Here is a 21,467-nt window from a genome sequence, read left to right as displayed (position 1 = left end):
TACACATGCTAAGGAACATATTTGACCTGTTTCGGATAAGAATATGGGTATACTCATTTTTTTACAGGGGGATTATGGGTGGAATATTATAGTTACACATGCTAAGGAACACATTTGACCTTTTTTTGATAAGAATATGGGTATAATTATTTTTTTACATGGGGATTATGGGTGGAATATCATGGTTACACATGCTAAGGAACATATTTGACCTGTTTCGGATAAGAATATGGGTATACTCATTTTTTTCCATGGGGATTTTGGGTGGAATATCATGGTTACAGATACCAAGGAACAAATTTGACCTTTTTCCGATAGGAATATGGAAGTATTATTATTTTTGCATGGGAATTATGGGTGGAATATCATGGTAACATGCCAAGGAACCCATTTCTGATGATATTCCACGCATAATCCCTTTATATGAATATAATTATACCCGTTTACTTAAAAGAAACACATCAAATATGTTACTGGGCACGTGTAACCATGATATTTCACCCATAATCCCCATGTAACAATAAAAACATTCCCATATTCTTATCAAACAGGTCAAATATGTTACTTAGCATGTGTAACTATAATATTCCACCCATAATCCCCATGTAAAAAAAAGATACCCAAATTCTTATCAGAAACAGGTCAAATGTGTAACTATAATATTCGACCCATAATCCCCATGTAAAAATAATAATATACCCATATTCTTATCAGAAAAAGGACAAATGTGTAACTATAATATTCCACCCATAATCCCCATGTAAAAAAAATATTATACCCAAATTCTTATCAGAAATGGGTCAAATGTGTTCCTTGGCATGTGTTACCATGATATTCCACCCATAATCCCCATGCAAAAATAATAATACTTCCGTATTCCTATCGGAAAAAGGTCAAATTTGTTCCTTGGTATCTGTAACCATGATATTCCACCCAAAATCCCCATGTAAAAAAATATTATACCCATATTCTTATCAGAAATGGGTCAAATGTGTTCCTTAGCATGTGTAACCATGATATTCCACCCATAATCCCCCATGTAAAAAAATAATTATACCCATATTCTTATCAGAAATGGGTCAAATATGTTCCTTAGCAGGTGTAACTATAATATTCCACCCATAATCCCCATATAAAAATAATAATACTCCCATATTCCTGTCAGAAAAACGTCAAATTTGTTCCTTGGCATCTGTAACCATGATATTCCACCCATAATCCCCATGTAAAAAAAATATTTACAGCCATATTCTTTTAGAAAAATGTCAAATGTGTTACTTAGCATGTGTAACTATAATATTCCACCCATAATCCCCATGTAAAAAAATGAGTATACCCATATTCTTATCAGAAATAGATCAAATGTGTTCCTTAGCATGTGTAACTATAATATTCCACCCACAATCCCCATGTAAAAAAAATAATTATACCCATATTGTTATCAGAAACAGGTCAAATATGTTCCTTAGTATGTGTAGCCATGATATTCCACCCATAATCCCCATGTAAAAAAATTATACCCATATTCTTATCAGAAATGGGTCAAATATGTTACTTAGCATGTGTAACTATAATATTCCACCCATAATCCCCTTTTAAAAAAAATGAGTATACCCATATTCTTATCAGAAACAGGTCGAAGATGTTCCTGAGCATGTGTAACCATGATATTCCACCCAGGGCCAGCCCGACAATGGAGCCGAGTGGGGCAACCGCTCCAGGCGGCACTTTTAAAGGGGCGGCACTTCGCCACCCCAAGCCCCTTTTTTTTTTTTTTTTTTTTTTTTTTTAAAGCGAAAGAGAGAGAAAGGGGCGCCGAGTGGTTTTCGCTTACCAAGCTGTCAGTACCCGCTCGGCGACCCTCTCTCTCATCTGCGGCGAGTGTCCCTGTTCGGTCTCGGTGCCGGCTTGTAATGCTGAGTGCCGGAAGATTTCCAGCGCTCAGCATTACAAGCCGGCACCGAGACCGAACAGGGAGACTCGCCGCAGGACTGCTGAAAGGGGGGGGAGGGTAGATAATGGGGGGGGGCGGCAGGGACGGAGGGAGAGGAAGGGTAGATAAGAGGGGGGGGCGGCATTTTAAAATTCGCCCCAGGCGGCATTTTGCCTTGGGCCGGCCCTGATTCCACCCATAATCCCCATGTAAAAAAAAAATATTATACCCATATTCTTATCAGAAAAGGGTCAAATATGTTACTTAGCATGTGTAACTATAATATTCCACCCATAATCCCCATGTAAAAATAATAATCGCATATTGTTATCAGAAACAGGTCAAATGTGTTCTTTGGCATGTGTAAATATGATATTCCACCCATAATCCCCATGTAAAAAAATATTTATAGCCATATTCTTATCAGAAACAGGTCAAATGTGTTCCTTAGCATGTGTAACCATGATATTCCACCCATAATCCCCATGTAAAAATAATATTCCCATGTTCTTATCAGAAACAGGTCAAATGTGTTCTTTGGCATGTGTAAATATGATATTCCACCCATAATCCCCATGTAAAAAAATATTTATAGCCATATTCTTATCAGAAAGAGGTGAAATGTGTTCCTTGGTATCTGTATCCATGATATTCCACCCATAATCCCCATGTAAAAAAATAATATTCCCATATTCTTATCAGAAAAAAGGTCAAATATGTTACTTAGCATGTGTAACTATAATATTCCACCCATAATCCTCCCTTAAAAATAATTATACCCATATTATTATCAGAAACAGGTCAAATATGTTACTTAGCATGTGTAACTATAATATTCCACCCATAATCCCCATGTAAAAATAATAATACTCCCATATTCTTATCAGAAATGGGTCTAATGTGTTCCTTGGCATCTGTATCCATGATATTCCACCCATAATCCCCATGTAAAAAATATTTATAGCCATATTCTTAACAGAAAAAGGTCAAATATGTTTCTTAGCATGTGTAACTATAATATTCCACCCATAATCCCCATGTAAAAATAAAAAGATTCCCATATTATTCCCAGATACTGCCAATCAAAACAGGTAAAATATGGTGTTGCCCATGCATCAATATTTTGATTGCATAACATTTTTCTATTTCTATAGAATTTACTATGATTCAGTTATAAAACTGTATATATTTCAGCAAGTAAATAGTTAAACATTTGCAGCTTCTTTTTGCAATGTATTCGTTGCAACTTAGTATCAAGAACTACCAAAAAGAACATACTTTGATTTACCATAAGTGTAAAAAGTATACTGACACCTATTGATAGTGCTGAGCATTGCAGCCAATCATCCCATCATCCCATCATCCCCAATATGCTGTTTAGTACGTCCCTACAAAATCCTATATCTATTCAGGGCCGGACTGGCCCACCGGGATACCGGGAAATTTCCCGGTGGGCCGGAAGGTCCGTGGGCTGGGCGGCCATGAAGACAGCCGCTGAGCTTCCCCCCAGGCTGCCCGAAATCTAATCAAAGCGGCCGCTGGGTGCTGGTGCTGATGCGGCCGGCCGGCATCAGCACCCAGCAGCCGTGTGCGATGGCCGTCTAGTGATGGGAGCAGTGTGAGGGGTGAAAGCTCCGCCCCCTCGCACTGACCTTTCACCCCTCACGCTGCGGCCATCAGATTGCTGGGAATGTAATCTAAACGGCCGGTGCGTGCTGATGCCGCCAGCCGCCTCTGCTTTAATACTTTTTTTTTACTTTATATGGCAAGCCGATCCAGCTTACCATATAAATAAAAAAAAAAGTGTTAAAGTAGCTCTGGCCGGCGGCATCAGCACGCACCGGCCGTTTAGATTACATTCCCAGCAGTCTGATGGCTGCATAGTGATAGGAGCAGCGTGAGATGGAAGCTCCGCCCCCTTGCACTCAGACTGCTGCAGCACCGGATGTCAGGTCAGTGGCATCCTGTCAGCATAGAGGAGAACAGTGTGCAGCTACCAGGAAGTCAAGAGAAGTAGAAGGTGAGTAAAATAATGTATTTTTTGTACTGTATAATGTTTTTTGTATTTGTTAAAAACAAAAAAAATCGGCATGTGTGTGTATGTAAGTGTGTCCCCCTATATGCCACTCTGCCTCCAGAAATGCCTTATATCCCCCTATATGCCACTCTGTCCCATGATATGCCTTTTAACCCCCTATATGCCAGAGTTGCATATAGGGGTATAAGGCATTTCTGGATGCAGAGTGACATATAGGGGGTCAAAAGGCATATCTGGAGGCAGAGTGGCATAAAGGGGGTTAAAAGGTATATCATGGGGCAGAGGAGCATATAGGGGGCATAAGGCTTTTCTGGAGGCAGAGTGCCCCATGATATGCCTTTTCACCCCCTTTATGCCACTCTGCCTCCAGAAATGCCTTATACCCCCCTATATGCCACTCTGTCCCATAATATGCCTTTTAACCCCCTATATGCCAGAGTGGCATATAGGGGTATAAGGCATTTCTGGATGCAGAGTGACATATATGGGGTCAACGGCATATCTGGAGGCAGAGTGGCATAAAGGGAGTTAAAAGGGATGTCATGGGGCAGAGGGGCATATAGGAGGGTATAAAGCATATTGGGGAGGCAGAGTGGCATATAGGGGGCATAAGGCTTTTCTGTAGGCAGAGTGCCCCATGATATGCCTTTTAACCCCCTTTATGCCACTCTGCCTCCAGAAATGCCTTATACCCCCCCTATATGCCACTCTGTCCCATGATATGCCTTCTAACCCCCTATATGGCAGAGTGGCATATAGGGGGTTAGAAGGCATATCATGGGACAGAGTGGCATATAGGGGTATAAGGCATTTCTGGATGCAGAGTGACATATAGGGGGTCAAAAGGCATATCTGGAGGTGGAGTGGCAAAAAGGGGGTTAAAAGGCATATCACAGGGCAGAGGGGCATATAGGAGGGTTGAGGCATATCAGGGAGGCAGAGTGGCATATGGGGGGTATAAGGCATTTCTGGAGGCAGAGTGACATAGGGAGTAAAAGGCATTTCTGGAGGCAGAGTGGCATATATGCCACTCTGTCCCATGATATGCCTTTTAACCCCCTATTTGGCAGAGTGGCATATAGGGGGTTAGAAGGCATATCATGGGACAGAGTGGCATATAGGGGGTATAAGGCATTTCTGGAGGCAGAGTGGCATATAGGGGGTTAGAATGCATATCAGGGGGCAGAGTGGCAAGCCTGGGGGCAGAGGTGCATAACTCGGGGGTAGGTTGTCAAATGAAAGGAAATAAAAACCAAACATGTCTCAATCATAGCTTTTATTAAATATGGAAAAAAATAGTCTACATGAATTAATAAAGAAATAAAAGTTTCTCACCAGAATATCGTGAAGAATAATGTGATCAGTGTTCTGTTCCACTGAATAAAATGGAACTCTTTCATCTAAAAATGTTCGCAGTAGTAAATGTTTTGATCCCATTATGTGTAATGTATTTCATTTATTAGGGCCTTTTAACACTTTTGCTTTCTGGCATTTCAATACAAATAATGAGATAAAAAGAATGGCACATAGTGTGACTCGGGTGTGTATAAGGGGTGCGTGTGGGTATAAGAGCTTCACCGTGAGATAAACTATATGGGGCTGGTCTCCAAATTTTTCCAGGGCTGCTTTTCAGTCCCAGTCCGGCCCTGTATCTATTTACTTTAGTATTCAGGTATAGAAGAACTGGGCATTGTTGGAAGGAATATATGGCAACTAAGGCCTACAAGATGGGTTGCGACTAGTTCCTATCTAACTGGAGTCAAGCTATCAGACACTTTCAAATCAGTGGTCATGCCATCAGACGCTTTTCTTTAGATTAGCAAAATGTGCATTAGACCTGGTGCATTTTTACTGTGGAAAGTTAAATATATAGCACCCCATATATCAGTGCAGGCTATTGTAACATTTCTGCGCTGCTCGTGTTTAGCTCGTTTAATTTTCTTCTCTCTCATTTAGGGAACCCACACAAGTTATATATTGTTTTCATGGCAAGAAGGGTTTTCTCCAGATACCATTATATCATATAATTTACTATAAAAAAAACATATGGTGGGGCTGCAACTAATGATTATTTTTATAATCGATTAGTTTGCCGATTATTTTTTTGATTAATCGGATAAAAAACCAATATGCTAATTTCTCTTTTATTTAAAATAATGTAATGAACAAACCGCAGAATTAAAAACTTAAAATTTACACATTAACACGTTTATCTCTTTATCACAATGGCATTTCTCTATCCCCCTTCTTATTTTACTGACATAAATAATAAAAGCTACAAGAACACAAACACAATATTTCTCAAACTAGGTTTTAGGGCTGCAACTAACGATTATTTTCATAATCAATTAGTTGGCCAATTATTTTTTCGATTAATCGGATAAAACAAATGAATGTAAAGTTTTCATTTATTTAAAATAATTTAATAAACAAATAATGTTAAATACAAACAGCAGAATAAAAAAACTGTGATAAAATGCATTTCTTGTCTTTATTTCCCAACCAGCCCCCCATTTATGCACATTTGAGCTTGCCACGCTGCCTCCCAGACATGCCACTCCACACTGCCTCCCAGGCATGCCACTCCACTCTACCCCCACATATGCCACTGTGGCCACAGATATGCCTTATACCCTGATACACCACTCCATCCTTCCCAGACATGCCACACTGCCTCCCAGACATGCCATGCTGCCCTCCCCACATAAGCCTTATATACCCTATATGCCTCATACCCCCAGATATGCCTTATACCCCCAGATATGTCACTCCGTCCTCCCAGCACCTTATACCCCCCCCAGATATCTCATAGTCCCCTCATAGAGTCACAGACCCGTTCACATCACACTGACACCATACTTTTATAAATAATCTTCGCTGCGCCCAGGATTTAGATTCCCATAGTTTGCCCCCCCTTTATCTCTAAATGCACCTTAACTTTATTAAATTAACCCTCAGTCCTCAGCATTAAATTAACCATAACTACCCCTAAATTAACCCTAAACACCCCATTAACCACAACTGCCCCTAAATTAACCCTAAACACCCCATAAACCACAGCATCCCCTAAATTAACCCTAAACACACCATTAACCACAACTGCCCCTAAATTAACCCTAAACACCCCATTAACCATAACTGCCCCTAACTTAACCCCCACCTCCCCTAGCTTTCAGCAGCCCAAATATTACCATATTTGCTCAATTATAAGACGAGGTTTTTTTCAGAGCAAATGCTCTGAAAAATACCCCTCGTCTTCTAATCGGGGTCGTCTTATTATCAGATCTCAAATAGAGGTCTGACTATGAGACTAAGATCCAGATCCGCCGCACCACTGCAGGGGACCTGGATCCTCCTGTCTCCCCCCATTTAACACCCCCCCCACACACACACACACACACACTTACCGGTGCTTCCAATTTCCTGCTGTGTAGCCGGGGCGGTGGGTTGACGTCTACGTGATTCGAGTAGGCAACGTCTGCTGCAGCCAGGAGGAGGTGCGGTTAGCAGCGGGGGTTGTCTGCGTCCATCGCGCAGACCTTCCCCGGCTGTCAGAGATCAGCATGGGGAACTCTGATCTCTGACAGCCGGGGAAGGTCTGCGTGATGGACGCAGACAAACCCCCGCTGCCAACTCCACCTCCTTCCGGCTGCAGCGGACGTTGCCTACGCGAATCGCGTAGACGTCAACCCGCTGCCCCGGCAATACAGCAGGGAGTCGGAAGCACCGGTAAGTGTGTGTGTGTGTGGGGGGGGGGGAGTGTTAAATGGGGGCATAGGGCATTTCTGGAGGCAGAGTGCTCTATGAAATGACTTTTAACCCCCTTAACGCCAGTCTGCCTCCTGAAATGCCTTATACCTCCCTATATGCCACTCTGCCTCCTGAAATGCCTTATACCTCCCTATATGCCACTGTGCCCCATAATATGCCTTTTAACCCCCTAAATGCCAGAGTGGGATATAGGGGTATAAGGCATTTCTGGAGGCAAAGTGGCACATAGGGGGCCAAAAGGCATACCATGGGGCACAGTGGCATTTAGAGGGTTAAAAGGCATATCATGGGGCACAGTGGCATATAGAGGGTTAAAAGGCATATCATGGGCCACAGTGCCGTATTGGAGTGGCAAGCCTCGGGGCAGATGTGCGTAACTGGGGGGCAGGTTGTAAAATACAAGGAAATAAAAACAAAAAAATATTTGTCTCAATCATAGCTTTTATTTTCAAAAAAATAGTTTACATGAATTAACACTTACTGGTAAAACTTTTTTCCTATAGGGTCGTCATATAGTCAGGCTTTTTCTTTTTTTCCTAAATTAATTTTCAGATTTTGGGGGGTCATCTTATAATCGAGCAAATACGATAATTTTATACTTACAGTTGATGAGTGTCACAGCCATGTGATTCTGGGAGAAGGAAGGGGCGGGGCCAGTTTTCACAGTGATTACAGGGAGGGACTGGTAAGTAGGAGCTGCTGCTGTGAGTCACTGAAATGGATTATATAATGAGGGGTATTTTTCAGTGCTCTGAAAAAAACCCTCATTTTATAATCGATAAAAATCGATTATTATCGATTAGTTGTTGCAGCCCTACTAGGTTTTAACCCCTTAACGACCTTTGCCGGTCCTGAACCGTCAAAAAATTAAATAAGCTTAGAAAGTGATCAACGATCACTTTCTTCGCTTAAACGGCGTTGCTGCAATGCCTTGATGTCGAGGCATTCAGTAACGCCGAGATCAGCATCGGGGGCCATGCCTGGTCCCTCCCCGGGATGCCTGTTTTAAGAGTGTTTAGGAGGCGATCAACGATCGCTTCCTAAACTTAAATGGTGTCGCTGGAATGCCTCGATCACTTACCTTAAGACGGGCTGTGACCGCTCCAGAGAGCGGTCACAGCCACCACTGCCGGTGATCTTCACCATCAGCAAAATGGCGGCCCCCCTGTAAAAAAGTTTTAAAAGTTCGCTAGATGGTCTCCAGACCCTCTAGAGAACTCAGGTACTGCAATCAACCATGCAAGTCAATGGAGCCCAGCTTTCGAATCACAATGTGATTAGTAAAATATTCAAAAAATAATTAAAAAAAATGGAAAAAAAAATTTTTAAAAAATGTGCTAACATTTAAAAATAATTATGCAGTGATGTCACTAGAGGAACCATCCAGTACCAGCAAAATGTGTAAAAAAAAATATAAAAAAAAGTATTAAAAAAAATTAATAAAAAAATTAAGTTTATTATTTTGGGCAAGTACTAAAATTTCTCAAAAATCTCAACAAAGAGTAAAATTAAAAGCACTTCAAATACCCAAATGTCTAATATAAAAAAAATGGCTGATGGGGTAAATTGGAGTGGCCGAGCTCAAAGACAGGGCATAGGTACAGACTCACCAAAATGGAGAAAAAAAGCGCACTTCCCAAATGTGGCATTTTAACCCCTTAAGGACAATGGGCGCTCCCTAAACCCACTGAAAACAATGCATTTTGAGCCCGTACATGTACGGGCTTTGTCATTAAGGGGTATCACTGCACTCAGGAGATGTTCCTGAACACACATTGGGGTGTTGTTTGACAGTGACATATACCAGAACCTGTATATCTATAACTAAAGTACAATTTGTGTGAAAAAAAAATAAAAAAGAATTACTATTACAAAGTTTGACAAAGTGTGGTTGTATAATTGGTGCATGGAAAGGGTTAAAATAACAGCATTTGAAATACCCTGGGGTGTCTAGTTTTCAAAAATATATGGTTTGAATGGGTTAAATTGAGTTAACTGGATTCAAAGATGTTCCAAAAGAGGAGATGGAGGCAGACTGACCAGATTTGTTAAAAAAGGTTTGGAAAGGCTTGTACTTATTGCCCTATAACTTACAAAAAACAGCAAAAAAAACATAAAAACATTGGGTATTTCTAAACTCAGTACATGTAGTAGAATCTATTTAGCTAGTTTTTTTACTTGCTTTTTTAGGTGAGTAAAAGATTTTTCAAATAAAAGTCATAAAATGTTGGGGTATTTTTTCAGTTTTTCACCATGTGTTTTTAATTTTTTTTATAGTAAATAAGATGATATGATCAAAATAATGGTATCTGAAGAAAGCCCATCTTGTCCTGAAAAAAACAATATATAACTTATGTGGGTACACTAAATGGGTGAGGAGAAAATTACAGCTTAACACAAGCACCACAAAAGTATTAAAACAGCCTCGGTCTCACAGGGTACAAAAAGAAAAAATGAGCCCGGTCCTTAAGGGGTTAATACCTATAAAAAAGTTTCATTAGTAAATATTAATTCATATGGAAACTTTTTTTTCATATTTAATAAAAACTATGAGAACAATGCCTCTTGTTTGTATTCTTTTATTTGCCAACCTGCCCCCCCATTTATTCACATCTGACCCCCAGCTTGCCACTCTGCCCCAGATATGCCTTATACTTCCTATATGCCATTCTGTGCCCCAATATGTCTTAAACACCCCCGATTTTCGTTATTGATTTTATCGATTAGTTGTTGCAGCCCTAGAAAAGTCTTTTACTCATCTATGAAAGCTATAGAGAAGACCTCCTAAATAGATTCTACTGTTTGTCCTGGGTTTAGAAATACCCAATGTGTTTATGTTTTTATATTTTATTTGAATTTTTTTGGACAGTAAGCAATGTTCCCTCTAATTTTTCTTGGGTGGTGTGCGCAGAAAATTTCTGTTGTGCAAAATTTTTCCAGAACCAAAATTTTGTGCGCACAATATGCTTCTACAGTCCAAACTTTCACCTACAGTAATATCCATTAACAAATCTCCATTTGTGATAAATCGAATATGGCTGCCTTACGAGTTGCTCCTCAACTACTTGTTTTAAAGATAATCCCAGTAGGGATGTTAGAATATCTGCACTCCGGGCACAACCGGCTTCTTTGGTTTTCCAGTTCGCATCAGGAAGATTAAAGTCACCCATGATTATAACATCCCCTTTCACTGTCATTTTAGCCATTTCCTCAATTAGTAGATTATTGAGCTCTTCTACTTGCCCAGGTGGTCAATAAATCCCACCAACACGAGTTACTTTACTTTTTACCGTTACTTTGTAAAGTAACCCAAACTGACTGCATGTTCTGCTCACCAACTTGTGTTAGGTTAGATTTTATTGTATTTTTTACATATAAGGCCAACCCTCCCTCTTTCTTGCCCTTGCTGTATTTTGTATATAAAGAGTGCCCTGGTATCACTATGTCCCAATCATTTTTCTCATACCAGGTCTCAGTAACAGCCACTACATCAACATTATCAGTTGCCACGACTATCTCCGAGAATACTACCTGGGAGGTCCTTTTCTTATCCCTAAAATTACCTTTTAGGACTCTTCATCTTCCTCTTATTATGTTATTGGTGTACCAAGACAGCTGGATCCTCACCAGCCAATCCTAATAATCTATCTCCATCTGCAACATGCCGAACCTGGGAGACAGCAAACTATTCGGTTACTGCGATCAGAACCACAGATTTCCCTGTTTGTTCTCTTAATAATAGGGTCCCTACCACAACCTGCCGGGGCTTCCCTTCCTTCCAGATCCCATATACGCTGGATGATTTGCTCTCTCTCTCTCTCTTGCCGAAAGCAAGTCGATGCAAGCCCTTACTGTGAGCAAGCTCCGTGAGTGTAGCCACTTGTTGAAGAGGACAGTTACAGAGAAGTCACTGAACAAGAGGAGGACGGTTTAAAGTTCTTGTTACACATTTACATTGTGAGTCGTTACAGGAAGGAAATCTTAAATCAATTGATTAAGGAAGTAAGCAGCGAGGAAGCAATATTACATTTGCTAAAAAATAGTGATACGGTGTTACATCTGAAGATGAACTCCTTGGATCCAGCAATCGTCAGCAGGTAAACATTTAGAGTTTTGGGGAAAAATACAAAGTTTTAAAACAAAAACTAAAGGTGTGGATTTTAGAAAGGATGTTTTTTTAGTCTATAGACAGGGACAGCTACTCTAAAAACAAAAACTTGTGTACCCTATGTACCCGCAGATCCATTTGGAAAGTGACAGAGAGTAATTAGGGGTAAATAATTAGATGAAAAAAACCTGTCAGTAAGCCAGGGACATCCTTAACCCCTGAAGAACAATGCATTGTGAGTCCATACATGTACAGTCTATGTCGTGAAGGGGTTAAAGTATTTTACTGAAGAGTAAAGCTCCTCCCATTCCCAGTTAAGGGTTAGTTGTCCCAGCACACCCAGTCCATCCTGCTGAATGTATGCACGCAAGCAGAGGTAAGGCTGCACGTCCCCTTCATCTTCTCATTAGTGCTGACACCTCTATGAAATCAGCATCTCCCAGGAAATCAGGTTTTTCTTCTTATGATGGAAAGTCACTAAGGTACGTAGGAAAGAAATATTAACGGGGAGGAGAACAATTAAACAACCCAATTTCCTTATGTTATTTTTCGCTCCTTCATCTTGTTTCACTTTCAATTTCTGCTCCTTCTTTTTTCTCTTTCCTTTTACAGTGTCTGCTTTTATTACCATAAATTTTCTTGTATTTGTATTATTTCTCTTTTCCTTGAATCGCGTGTTATCCTCCTTTTTGCTTTTTGTTACACTATTTATCTCATGAACTCCCTGGTTCTCTGTTTGTTTATGTTTGGTTTAGCTTTTCTCTTAACGCTTCTATCATTTCTTCTCCTGTTCAGCAGTCTGTACACAATCTGAGGCTAAAGAACTAAAAATGAATGAACAATCTCACTTTACAGCATTTATGACAGCAGTGACCCTGCAACTCTGAATATGTAACATTTACTGCTCTTCCCACAGAGAAAATTAACCTGTTGTGGGCCCCTAGAGTATAAGGTTTGTGATTTTTTTTCTGTGATATATTCAGACTCTTTGTTTCTTTGTCAAGCATTTACAAAAGTAAACACAAACTAATAATTTTAAAAATATAAACACCCTAAAAAACTAATACATAAATAAAAAATGAATAATTATTAAAAAAAAACTGTTGTAGTTGTAGATATAGTCTTAAAGGGCCCCCTGCAATATCATTATGACCTCATCTGAGGTTACTTTTAGTTACAAGAAATATCCTTGTGGTTCCCAAACATAAAGAAAAATAAAAACAAAAAAAGTAAAAATTAAAAAATGTATTTTTAAATTTCAATAATGCATCCTGTGAACCTTAATAAAAAACCCTTAGAAGGGTTAGAAAAACCCTTATATGCCCAGCACCCAAAAATTAAAAAAAATTTAAAAAAATGCTAAATTCAAAATGGGTGGGTATTTAAAATGAGATAGCTGTAAGTTAGTCTTTGGTCTCGTTAGGATAGCCATATCCCTGTCCCATGAATGCTAATACGTTTTTTGTCCTTAAAGGATTAACCATACATATACGTGGATGTAGAATGGCATTATTATTTTATTCACCCCTTCCATGTCTTTCTCAGATTCATCCTCTGATGCTGCATTTACCTCCAGCATGTCTTCTCCAGACGCGTGCTCTAGGACTGATACACCAACTATTCTGAACATTCTCCAGCACTTTCTGTATGATTTGGGAGGAGAAGATTTCAACAGATTCCGGAGTAAGCTGTCAGATTTTAGATATAACAATAAAGATCCCTTAGGACGAGGACACCTGGAAGGTGGAGACCCTATTGATATCTCATGGCGTCTTGTGGATTATTATGGAGAGAGGAACGCTCTGGATGTGACGTGTCAAGTCTTACAGTCAATTGGTCTGATGGGACTTGTAGAAAAACTCCAAGAGACACTAAAATCATGTAAGTTTGGTGAATGTAGAAGATTCGACTTTTCTATTTATTTAATGTGTTTATTTACATGATGCTGACTGGCCGTACTTTATATTTCAGGCTCATTCGGCCTGAAACTGTCGGAAGACGTTAACGGTATGTAAATTATAGATATTTGTCTTTATAATGCCAACAGTTCAATGGTGTGAGTTAACACAGAAATGAACCAGATTCTTTTAGATGTATTGATTTACAGGTATGGCCACCTCCCTGCGATAACGTGGGTAGGTGGACAACCCCCAATGCTCGCTGGTTCCTGACTACACCCCATAAAAAAGGAGAGCTTCCGTGTATTCTACCATCATATTTCAACTATCCAGCATCAAGACATATTCTTATTATGACATTTGGGTTTATTCACCGAAGAGAGAGCTTACAAGAGTTGTGGTTTCATCCCCTTGTCTTTAGCAAACATTATAAAAGTCCAACCCTACTGAGCATTTACTCCAGGAAAAGCTTGGCTGGCCCTGTATGGTGTATAGTTAAATTGGCAAGATTTATTTAGTCTTCTTATACAGTGAACTATGCTCAGCCTTCCTAGATGGAGAAACTTGCAAGCCCTTAATATTAAATAGAGAAGTTGGGAGGGTTGAAACCATATCTCTCCTGAAAACTCTGGCCCAGTCTTAAAATGTTCCACACTGAGGTGATCTGATATATTTTATCCTCCACAGAGTGCAGAAGAAATTACCTGGATTTTGTAAAGAATCAATACCAAAGCATTCAATATAAAAATGGCCGGATGGGAGAGAACGTTAACATGGAGACGATCTACACCAACCTACTACTAATAAAAATGCAGCGTGACGAAGAAGAGAGAAAACAGGAAATAAGAGGTTTAGGCAGAAGACACCTTGAGATGATGGAGCGGAGATGTTCGGATAAATATTTCCCAACCACTGCTGACAAGCTGTTTGATCCTGACGAAGATGGGTTTTCTCCGAAAACTGTGGTGTTACAGGGACCTGCGGGGATCGGAAAAACTATGACAGCCCAGAAGATCATGCTGGACTGGGCATCGGGAAAACTGTATGAAGACCGATTTAATTATGTGTTTTACCTGAGTTGCAGGGAGATAAACCGAATGATTGGAGAAACGAGCATTGCTGATTTTATATCCAAAATGTGTCGGCTAAAATGCTCACAGAGTGCAATGGAGTCAATTTTACAAGATCCTGAGAAAATCCTTTTCCTTATTGATGGGTTAGATGAATTGGATCAGTCATTTATGGGTCTCAGTGAGGACTGTAGCCATCCTTATCAGGTGGTCCCCAAAGAAGTAATCTTAAGCAGCTTGATAAGAAAACAGGTTCTCGAGACGTCTTCACTGATCATTACAACAAGACCTTTCTCACTGGAGAAGTTAAACAAGTATTTTGAGCGTCCTCGTTATGTGGAAATTCTGGGATTTACGGGGCAAAAACGTGAAAACTATTTCTTCAGCTTCTTTGAGAATAAAGGCGAAGCTGAAGCAGCTCTCAATGCGATAAAAGAGAATGCGGCACTCTATACTATGTGTGCTGTCCCTGTTACATGCTGGATTGTATGCACTGTACTCAAACAGGAGATAAAAAAGACTTTTAATGTGACTCGTTATAAAACACCCACTTCTGTTTACACGCTTTACTTGAAAGGTTTGTTAAAATATCACAGCAGAACGTCCGATGTGCCCATAAAGTCCTACATGAAGAAGCTGAGTGATTTGGCCAAGAATGGAGTCTGGAACCAGAAGATCATATTTGAGAAAGGAGATTTGGAAGAGTATGGATGTGATTTGTCAGAAAAAGAATCTCTCTTCCTGAACGAGAACGTGTTTCAGAGGGACATTGAAACTAAGACATGTTACAGCTTCATCCACCTGAGTGTACAGCAGTTCTTCGCAGCTCTCTATTATGTCCTGCTTGAGGAATCTGATCCGAACCGTCATAAGGAGGAGGTCAGGAGACTGCTGGAGGAGTCTGAGAAACAATCACACTTAAAATTAACTGTACAATTCTTGTTTGGCCTCTGTTGGGAAAACCAAATAAATGAAATTGTAAAAAGCGTTGGGTGTAAAATGTCATCGAGACTGAAACCTATTCTGGAAGAATGGATGAAGAAAAGGATATCCACAGCTTCAGATAGTAAAGAAATCCTGTGCTATTTGTACGAGACTCAGGATACGACGTTTGTGAAGAGAATGATGCCTCATTTGATGCACTTGAAGATCCGTTCCTTATTTGCTTATGATGAAGAATTTGTAGAAACCCTCATTGTCCAAGCCATGGCCTACTGTTTGGTGAATAGTGAGACAGTTCACACAGTGGAGTTCATTCATTATAAAATGACTGATGAGGCAATGAAGACACTCTCCAAAAGCTTTTGCGAGTGTTCAGAGATCACGTAAGTGTTTGTACCATGACTGATCCTGTGAGTAGGATTTATAGATGGAGGGGAGGGTGTTCATGTAGATTAATGGCCATGGCTTCATCCAGTGGCGGAACTACCGGGGTCGCAGGGGTCGCACCTCAAGCCCTGCTACTTACTTGTGGGAGGGTCTTCTGGACTGCACAGAGGAAGCGGAGTTCACGTGACATCCTACTTCCTCTGTGCTTTAGCAGAGAAGGCAGAGGGAGGCCGCGCCCCCTGCTGAAGTCTGTAAGCGGCATCGAGGAGCTGCAGTGCAGGTAAGGGGGTGGGGAGGGTGTTTGAATGAGTGTGTGTGATTGAGGGAATGAATCTGTGAATGAATGATTATATGAATAAATGAGTGTGTGTGTGTGTGATAACATGGATGTGTAAGTGCTGGAACCTAGGCATGATGGGACTGTGATTGCTGTTAGCAATCACACTCCTATCATGCCAAGTCAGCCAGTACATGCTGAAACCTGGCCAGCTGCCCCCCTTGTGTAGTGATGCTGCCAGCAGTATGGGGTCTGCACTTACAGCCACCCTGTACCAGCATGTACTGGCTGACTTGGCATGATAGGAGTGTGATTGATAACAGCAATCACAGTCCCATAATGCCTAGGTTCCAGCATTTACTGGATGGATGTGTAAGTGCTGGAACCAAGGCATGATGGGACTGTGATTGCTGTTAGCAATCACACTCCTATCATGCCAAGTCAGCCAGTACATGCTGAAACCTGGCTAGCTGCCCCCCTTGTGTATTGAGGCTGCCAGCAGTATGGGGTCTGCACATCACTTACAGCCACCCTGTACCAGCGTGTATTGGCTGACTTGGCATGATAGGAGTGTGATTGCTAACAGCAATCACAGTCCCATCATGCCTAGGTTCCAGCAGTTACTGGATGGATGTGTAAGTGCTGGAACCTAGGCATGATGGGACTGTGACTACTGTTAGCAATCACACTCCTATCATGCCAAGTCAGCCAGTACATGCTGAAACCTAGCTAGCTGCCCCCCTTGTGTAGTGATGCTGCCAGCAGTATGGGGTCTGCACATCACTTACAGCCACCCTGTACCAGCATGTACTGGCTGACTTGGCATGATAGGAGTGTGATTGCTAACAGCGAGCACAGTCCCATCATGCCTAGGTACCAGCATTTACTGGTTGCCTGGGTATGATAGGAGTGTGATTGCTAACAGCAATCCAGGCAACCAGTAAATGCTGGTACCTAGGCATGAAGGGACCGTGCTCGCTGTTAGCAATCACACTCCTGTCATGCCAAATCATGCCAAGTCATATTGCTAATTTTGTCCAATTGTGTGTTACCTACTTTTATTAAAAATGTGAGTTTTTATTATTATTTTTAAAGGTGGGGGTCATTTTCGGTTTTGGCTAAGTGAACCCTGAATGTTTTGGTCCAGAATATATAGAGAAAATAAGGGGCGGGAGGGCCACATCCCATATGCTTCACATGCAGAGGAAGTCCTCAGAGGCTGTCCGATGAGGAGGGGTCATGGGACAACATGTGCCGCCCTCTTGGTCAGTCCGGAACCAATAAAATCTTACCACCTACTGTGTACAAGAAGCAAAATAAATAAAAAAAAATGTTAGTAGTGTTTTTATCTACCATCACTAATAATTTGTGCGGGTTTATCAAACAAGGAAAGGGGGAATCATAATTTAACAAAGCTATAGTAAAAATATAATGGGACTGAAGGGGTTAAAAATCTTATCTTTTGAGTTTTTCTTATCTCTCTGCAGGTTGTGGGGCTGTCATCTGACCTCATCCTGCTGCGAGGATCTGCGAGATGTTATTATCATAAACCAATCTCTGACCAAACTGGTTCTGTCAGAGAATAACATTCAGGACTCAGGAGTAAAACTTCTGTGTGAAGGCCTCAGTCACCCAGACTGTACCCTGCGGGAGCTGGGGTGAGAACTGGACTAATATTTATACAATAATCATCTCACCTGAGGGCATAGATGGGATAAAATCTAGGATAGCGCTGTAGTTATATGTTACCTCTTATGACAAAAGCACAAAAGTTTGAATGGAATAAAATATTTAATGACCTCAACCAATAAGTCCTGAAGAATTCCCTGTGTGAGTATTCTTAGAATATTGTAAGAAAAGCCACAGAGGACTAAATGTAAAATACTCACACCAAAAGAATTCAACAGAAATTTCACGGTCTTGATGAAGCTCGAGAGCAGGAAGAGCAAAGATAAGGCATTCGAAAAGTAGAGGGAAGAGAGAGAGAGGAAAAAAACCAAAGGCAAAGGAGAGGGGAGAAATAGGATATATAGAGAAAAAAGGGGTGGGAAGGCCCGCATCCCATATGCTTCACATGCTGAGGAAGTCCTCAGAGGCTGTCCAGTGAGGAGGGGTCATGGGACAACATGTGCCGCCCTCTTGGTCAGTCCGGAACCAATAAAATCTTACCACCTATTGTGTACAAGAAGCAAAATAAATAAAAAAATGTTAGTAGTGTTTTTATCTACCATCACTAATAATTTGTGTGGGTTTATCAAACAAGGAAAGGGGGAATCATAATTTAACAAAAATATAGTAAAAATATACTGGGACTGAAGGGGTTAAAAATCTTATCTTTTGAGTTTGTCTCATCTCTCTGCAGGTTGTGGGGCTGTCATCTGACCTCATCCTGCTGTGAGGATCTGCGAGATGTTATTATCACAAACCGATCTCTGACCAAACTGGTTCTGTCAGAGAATAACATTCAGGACTCAGGAGTAAAACTTCTGTGTGAAGGCCTCCGTCACCCAGACTGTACCCTGCGGGAGCTGGGGTGAGAACTGGACTAATATTTATACAATAATCATCTCACCTGAGGGCATAGATGGGATAAAATCTAGGATAGCGCTGTAGTTATGTGTTACCTCTTATGACAAAAGCACAAAAGTTTGAATGGAATAAAATATTTAAATAAGGCATTTGAAAAGTAGAGGGAAGAGAGAGAGAGGGGAAAAACCAAAGGCAAAGGAGAGGGGAGAAATAGGATATATAGAGAAAAAAGGGGTGGGAAGGCCCGCTTCCCATATGCTTCACATGCTGAGGTAGTCCTCACAGGCTGTCCAATGAGGAAGGGTCATGAGACAACACGTGCCACCATCTTGGTCAGTCCGGAGCCAATAAAATCTTACCACCTACTGAGTAGAACCAGCAAAAATAAAAAATAAAATAGTTGTTTTCTGTTTTAGTATAGTGTTTATCTATCATTACTAATAATTTGTCGGGATTTATCAAACAAGGAAAGGGAAATCATAGTTTAACAAAACATGATTGAACTGAAGGGGTTAAATAAATTAAAAGTGTAATTATGACAAGTACTTATCTTTTGTGTTTTTCTAATTTCTCTGCAGATTGTGGGGCTGTGATCTGACCTCATCCTGCTGCGAGGATCTGCGAGATGTTATCACAAACAGGTCTCTGACCAACCTGGATCTGTCATATAATAAGCTTCAGGACTCAGGAGTAAAACTTCTGTGTGAGGGTCTCCGGCACCCAGACTGCACCCTGCGGTACCTGCGGTGAGAGCTGGACTAATATGTTTTTGTTTATCTCAGGTCTGTCAAGTTTTGTTTGTGAATTCAAAGTCGCACATTACCCAAATCCAGCAACATTCAAGTTCCCACAGCTTACTTCACTCACTTGGTGACGGCCGTCTGACTAATCCAAGACTAAAAATGCCAAATAATCAGGTCTAATTCTTGTGTTTTTCTCATCTCTCTGCAGGTTGTATGACTGTGATCTGACCTCATCCTGCTGCGAGGATCTGCAAGATGTTCTCACAAACCAATCTCTGACCAAACTGGATCTGTCAGGGAATAACCTTCAGGACTTGGAACAAAAACTTATGCGTGAGTGTCTCCGGCACCCAGACTGCATCCTGCGGGACCTTGGGTGACGCTGGACTAATATTTATACAATAATCATCTCACCTGAGGGCATAGATGGGTTAAAATCTAGGATGGTGCTGTAGTTATGTATTACCTCTTATGACAAAAGCACAAAAGTTGGAACGGAATGAAATATTTAATGAGCACAACAAAAGTCCTGAAGAACTCCCTGTGTGAGTATTAGGGAGATAACGCATCCAGGGTTTTCTGGGTTAGGATTTTCATTTAGGGGGACTTGTCCTGCGTCCTGGGCAATTCGTTTCAGAGACAACGCACTGTCTAGGAATGAAGATCAGCAGTGAGGACACTGACTCGCTGATCATACGATGGATACAGAACATTTCTTACTTTCCAATCATCATCGTATGCTAAAACAGGAGAGGGGAAAGGGAAATGTAACGTGTGCATGTGGGAACTGGAAGGAGAACAGCTTACAGGGGAAAGAGGGGAGCCGGACTGGGAGTTAAAAAAGAAACAGCTGTCAGACGCACAGACTATTTTTATAATCAGTTCATGTCCAGCAGGTAAAATCCTAGGCACTAGGAAGCAATCGGGATTAATTCTTGTTATTTTCTGTCTGCAGATTCTTGCACTGTAGTCTAACCTCATCCTGCTGTGAGGATCTGCGAGATGTTATTATTATATACTGGACCCTGAGAATAACCTTCAGGACTCTGGGATCATTTCTTTACGGGCTGAATCTCATATATCTTCCTGGTACAAAACCTATTTGTTCTGGATGTATTAAAGAGTCAATAAATTGTTTTAATCTAGTGTCTAGTATTAAAAAGACATTTTTATAATTTGCTACATTTGTGGGTGACTTTCCAGTTTTAATAATATTCGTATGGGAAGAATATTAGTTTGTGTCATTTCTTGTGGGAATTTCCCTTCTTGAACTATAGCGTTGAAAGTAGTAGTTAAATGGGTTGCTATATGAGGACTAAACATTTCATAGAAGAGATCAGTAAATCCGTCTGGACCGGTTTGGATATTGCAGTGTAGACCGATAAATCAATCCTGTCACTCTGAATGTTTGAAAGTGTGGGAAAGGAGAGATATTTATATCTTTCTTATTCTACTTATGGGGTAAATTATACATTCTACTCCATAAACACTCTTTATTTTCAACACCCATACACCGCTCTGCCTCCTCCCCCTCCCATACACCACGCTGCCTCTCTACCCGACTCCCTGGTGTTTTGTGAACCTCTGTTGCTGACAGGCACTTTCACTGGAGCTTCATAGAAGCCTCAGCGGAAGTGAAGGGGAGTAACGGAGGCTGTCTGTGCGCATCGCACAGACACCCACCAGCTGACAGAGAGGATGATCCTCTGCAGGAGACCTCGATTCTCTGTCAGCCGGTGGGGGTCTGCACAATGTGCACAGACAGCCTCCG

General features: G+C 40.9%; 1 protein-coding gene across 5 annotated transcripts; it reads left to right on the top strand.

The window, feature by feature from the left end:
* Window positions 1-12,185: 12,185 nt before the first annotated feature.
* Window positions 12,186-21,023, top strand: LOC128484309 (NACHT, LRR and PYD domains-containing protein 3-like). Of its 5 annotated transcripts, none has more exons than XM_053460645.1 (8): window positions 12,186-12,226; window positions 13,396-13,731; window positions 13,822-13,857; window positions 14,436-16,143; window positions 17,912-18,082; window positions 18,787-18,957; window positions 19,532-19,699; window positions 20,652-21,023. In XM_053460645.1, exons 1-8 carry the CDS (start codon window positions 12,211-12,213, stop codon window positions 20,869-20,871), a joined length of 2,826 nt encoding a protein of 941 aa, XP_053316620.1. In that variant the 5' UTR covers window positions 12,186-12,210; the 3' UTR covers window positions 20,872-21,023. The 5 variants fall into 5 exon arrangements, with proteins under 5 accessions (XP_053316620.1, XP_053316623.1, XP_053316621.1 ...); XM_053460648.1 differs by having other exon boundaries at window positions 19,532-19,656; window positions 20,652-20,841; XM_053460646.1 differs by lacking the exon at window positions 20,652-21,023 and adding an exon at window positions 19,905-20,171.
* Window positions 21,024-21,467: the final 444 nt, after the last annotated feature.

This window comes from Spea bombifrons, chromosome 3, assembly GCF_027358695.1.
Source record: "Spea bombifrons isolate aSpeBom1 chromosome 3, aSpeBom1.2.pri, whole genome shotgun sequence".
Taxonomy (NCBI): Eukaryota; Metazoa; Chordata; class Amphibia; order Anura; family Pelobatidae; genus Spea; species Spea bombifrons.
Note: the sequence above shows the minus strand (reverse complement) of the source record. Positions and strands in the feature narration are given on the sequence as shown.

What these genes read in the sequence shown, in the direction of transcription:
- LOC128484309 (XM_053460645.1), top strand. An exon ending in CCAAGAGACACTAAAATCAT is followed by an intron (nt 13,732 to 13,821) that starts GTAAGTTTGGTG and finishes TTTATATTTCAG; the next exon opens with GCTCATTCGGCCTGAAACTG. An exon ending in TGCGAGTGTTCAGAGATCAC is followed by an intron (nt 16,144 to 17,911) that starts GTAAGTGTTTGT and finishes ATCTCTCTGCAG; the next exon opens with GTTGTGGGGCTGTCATCTGA.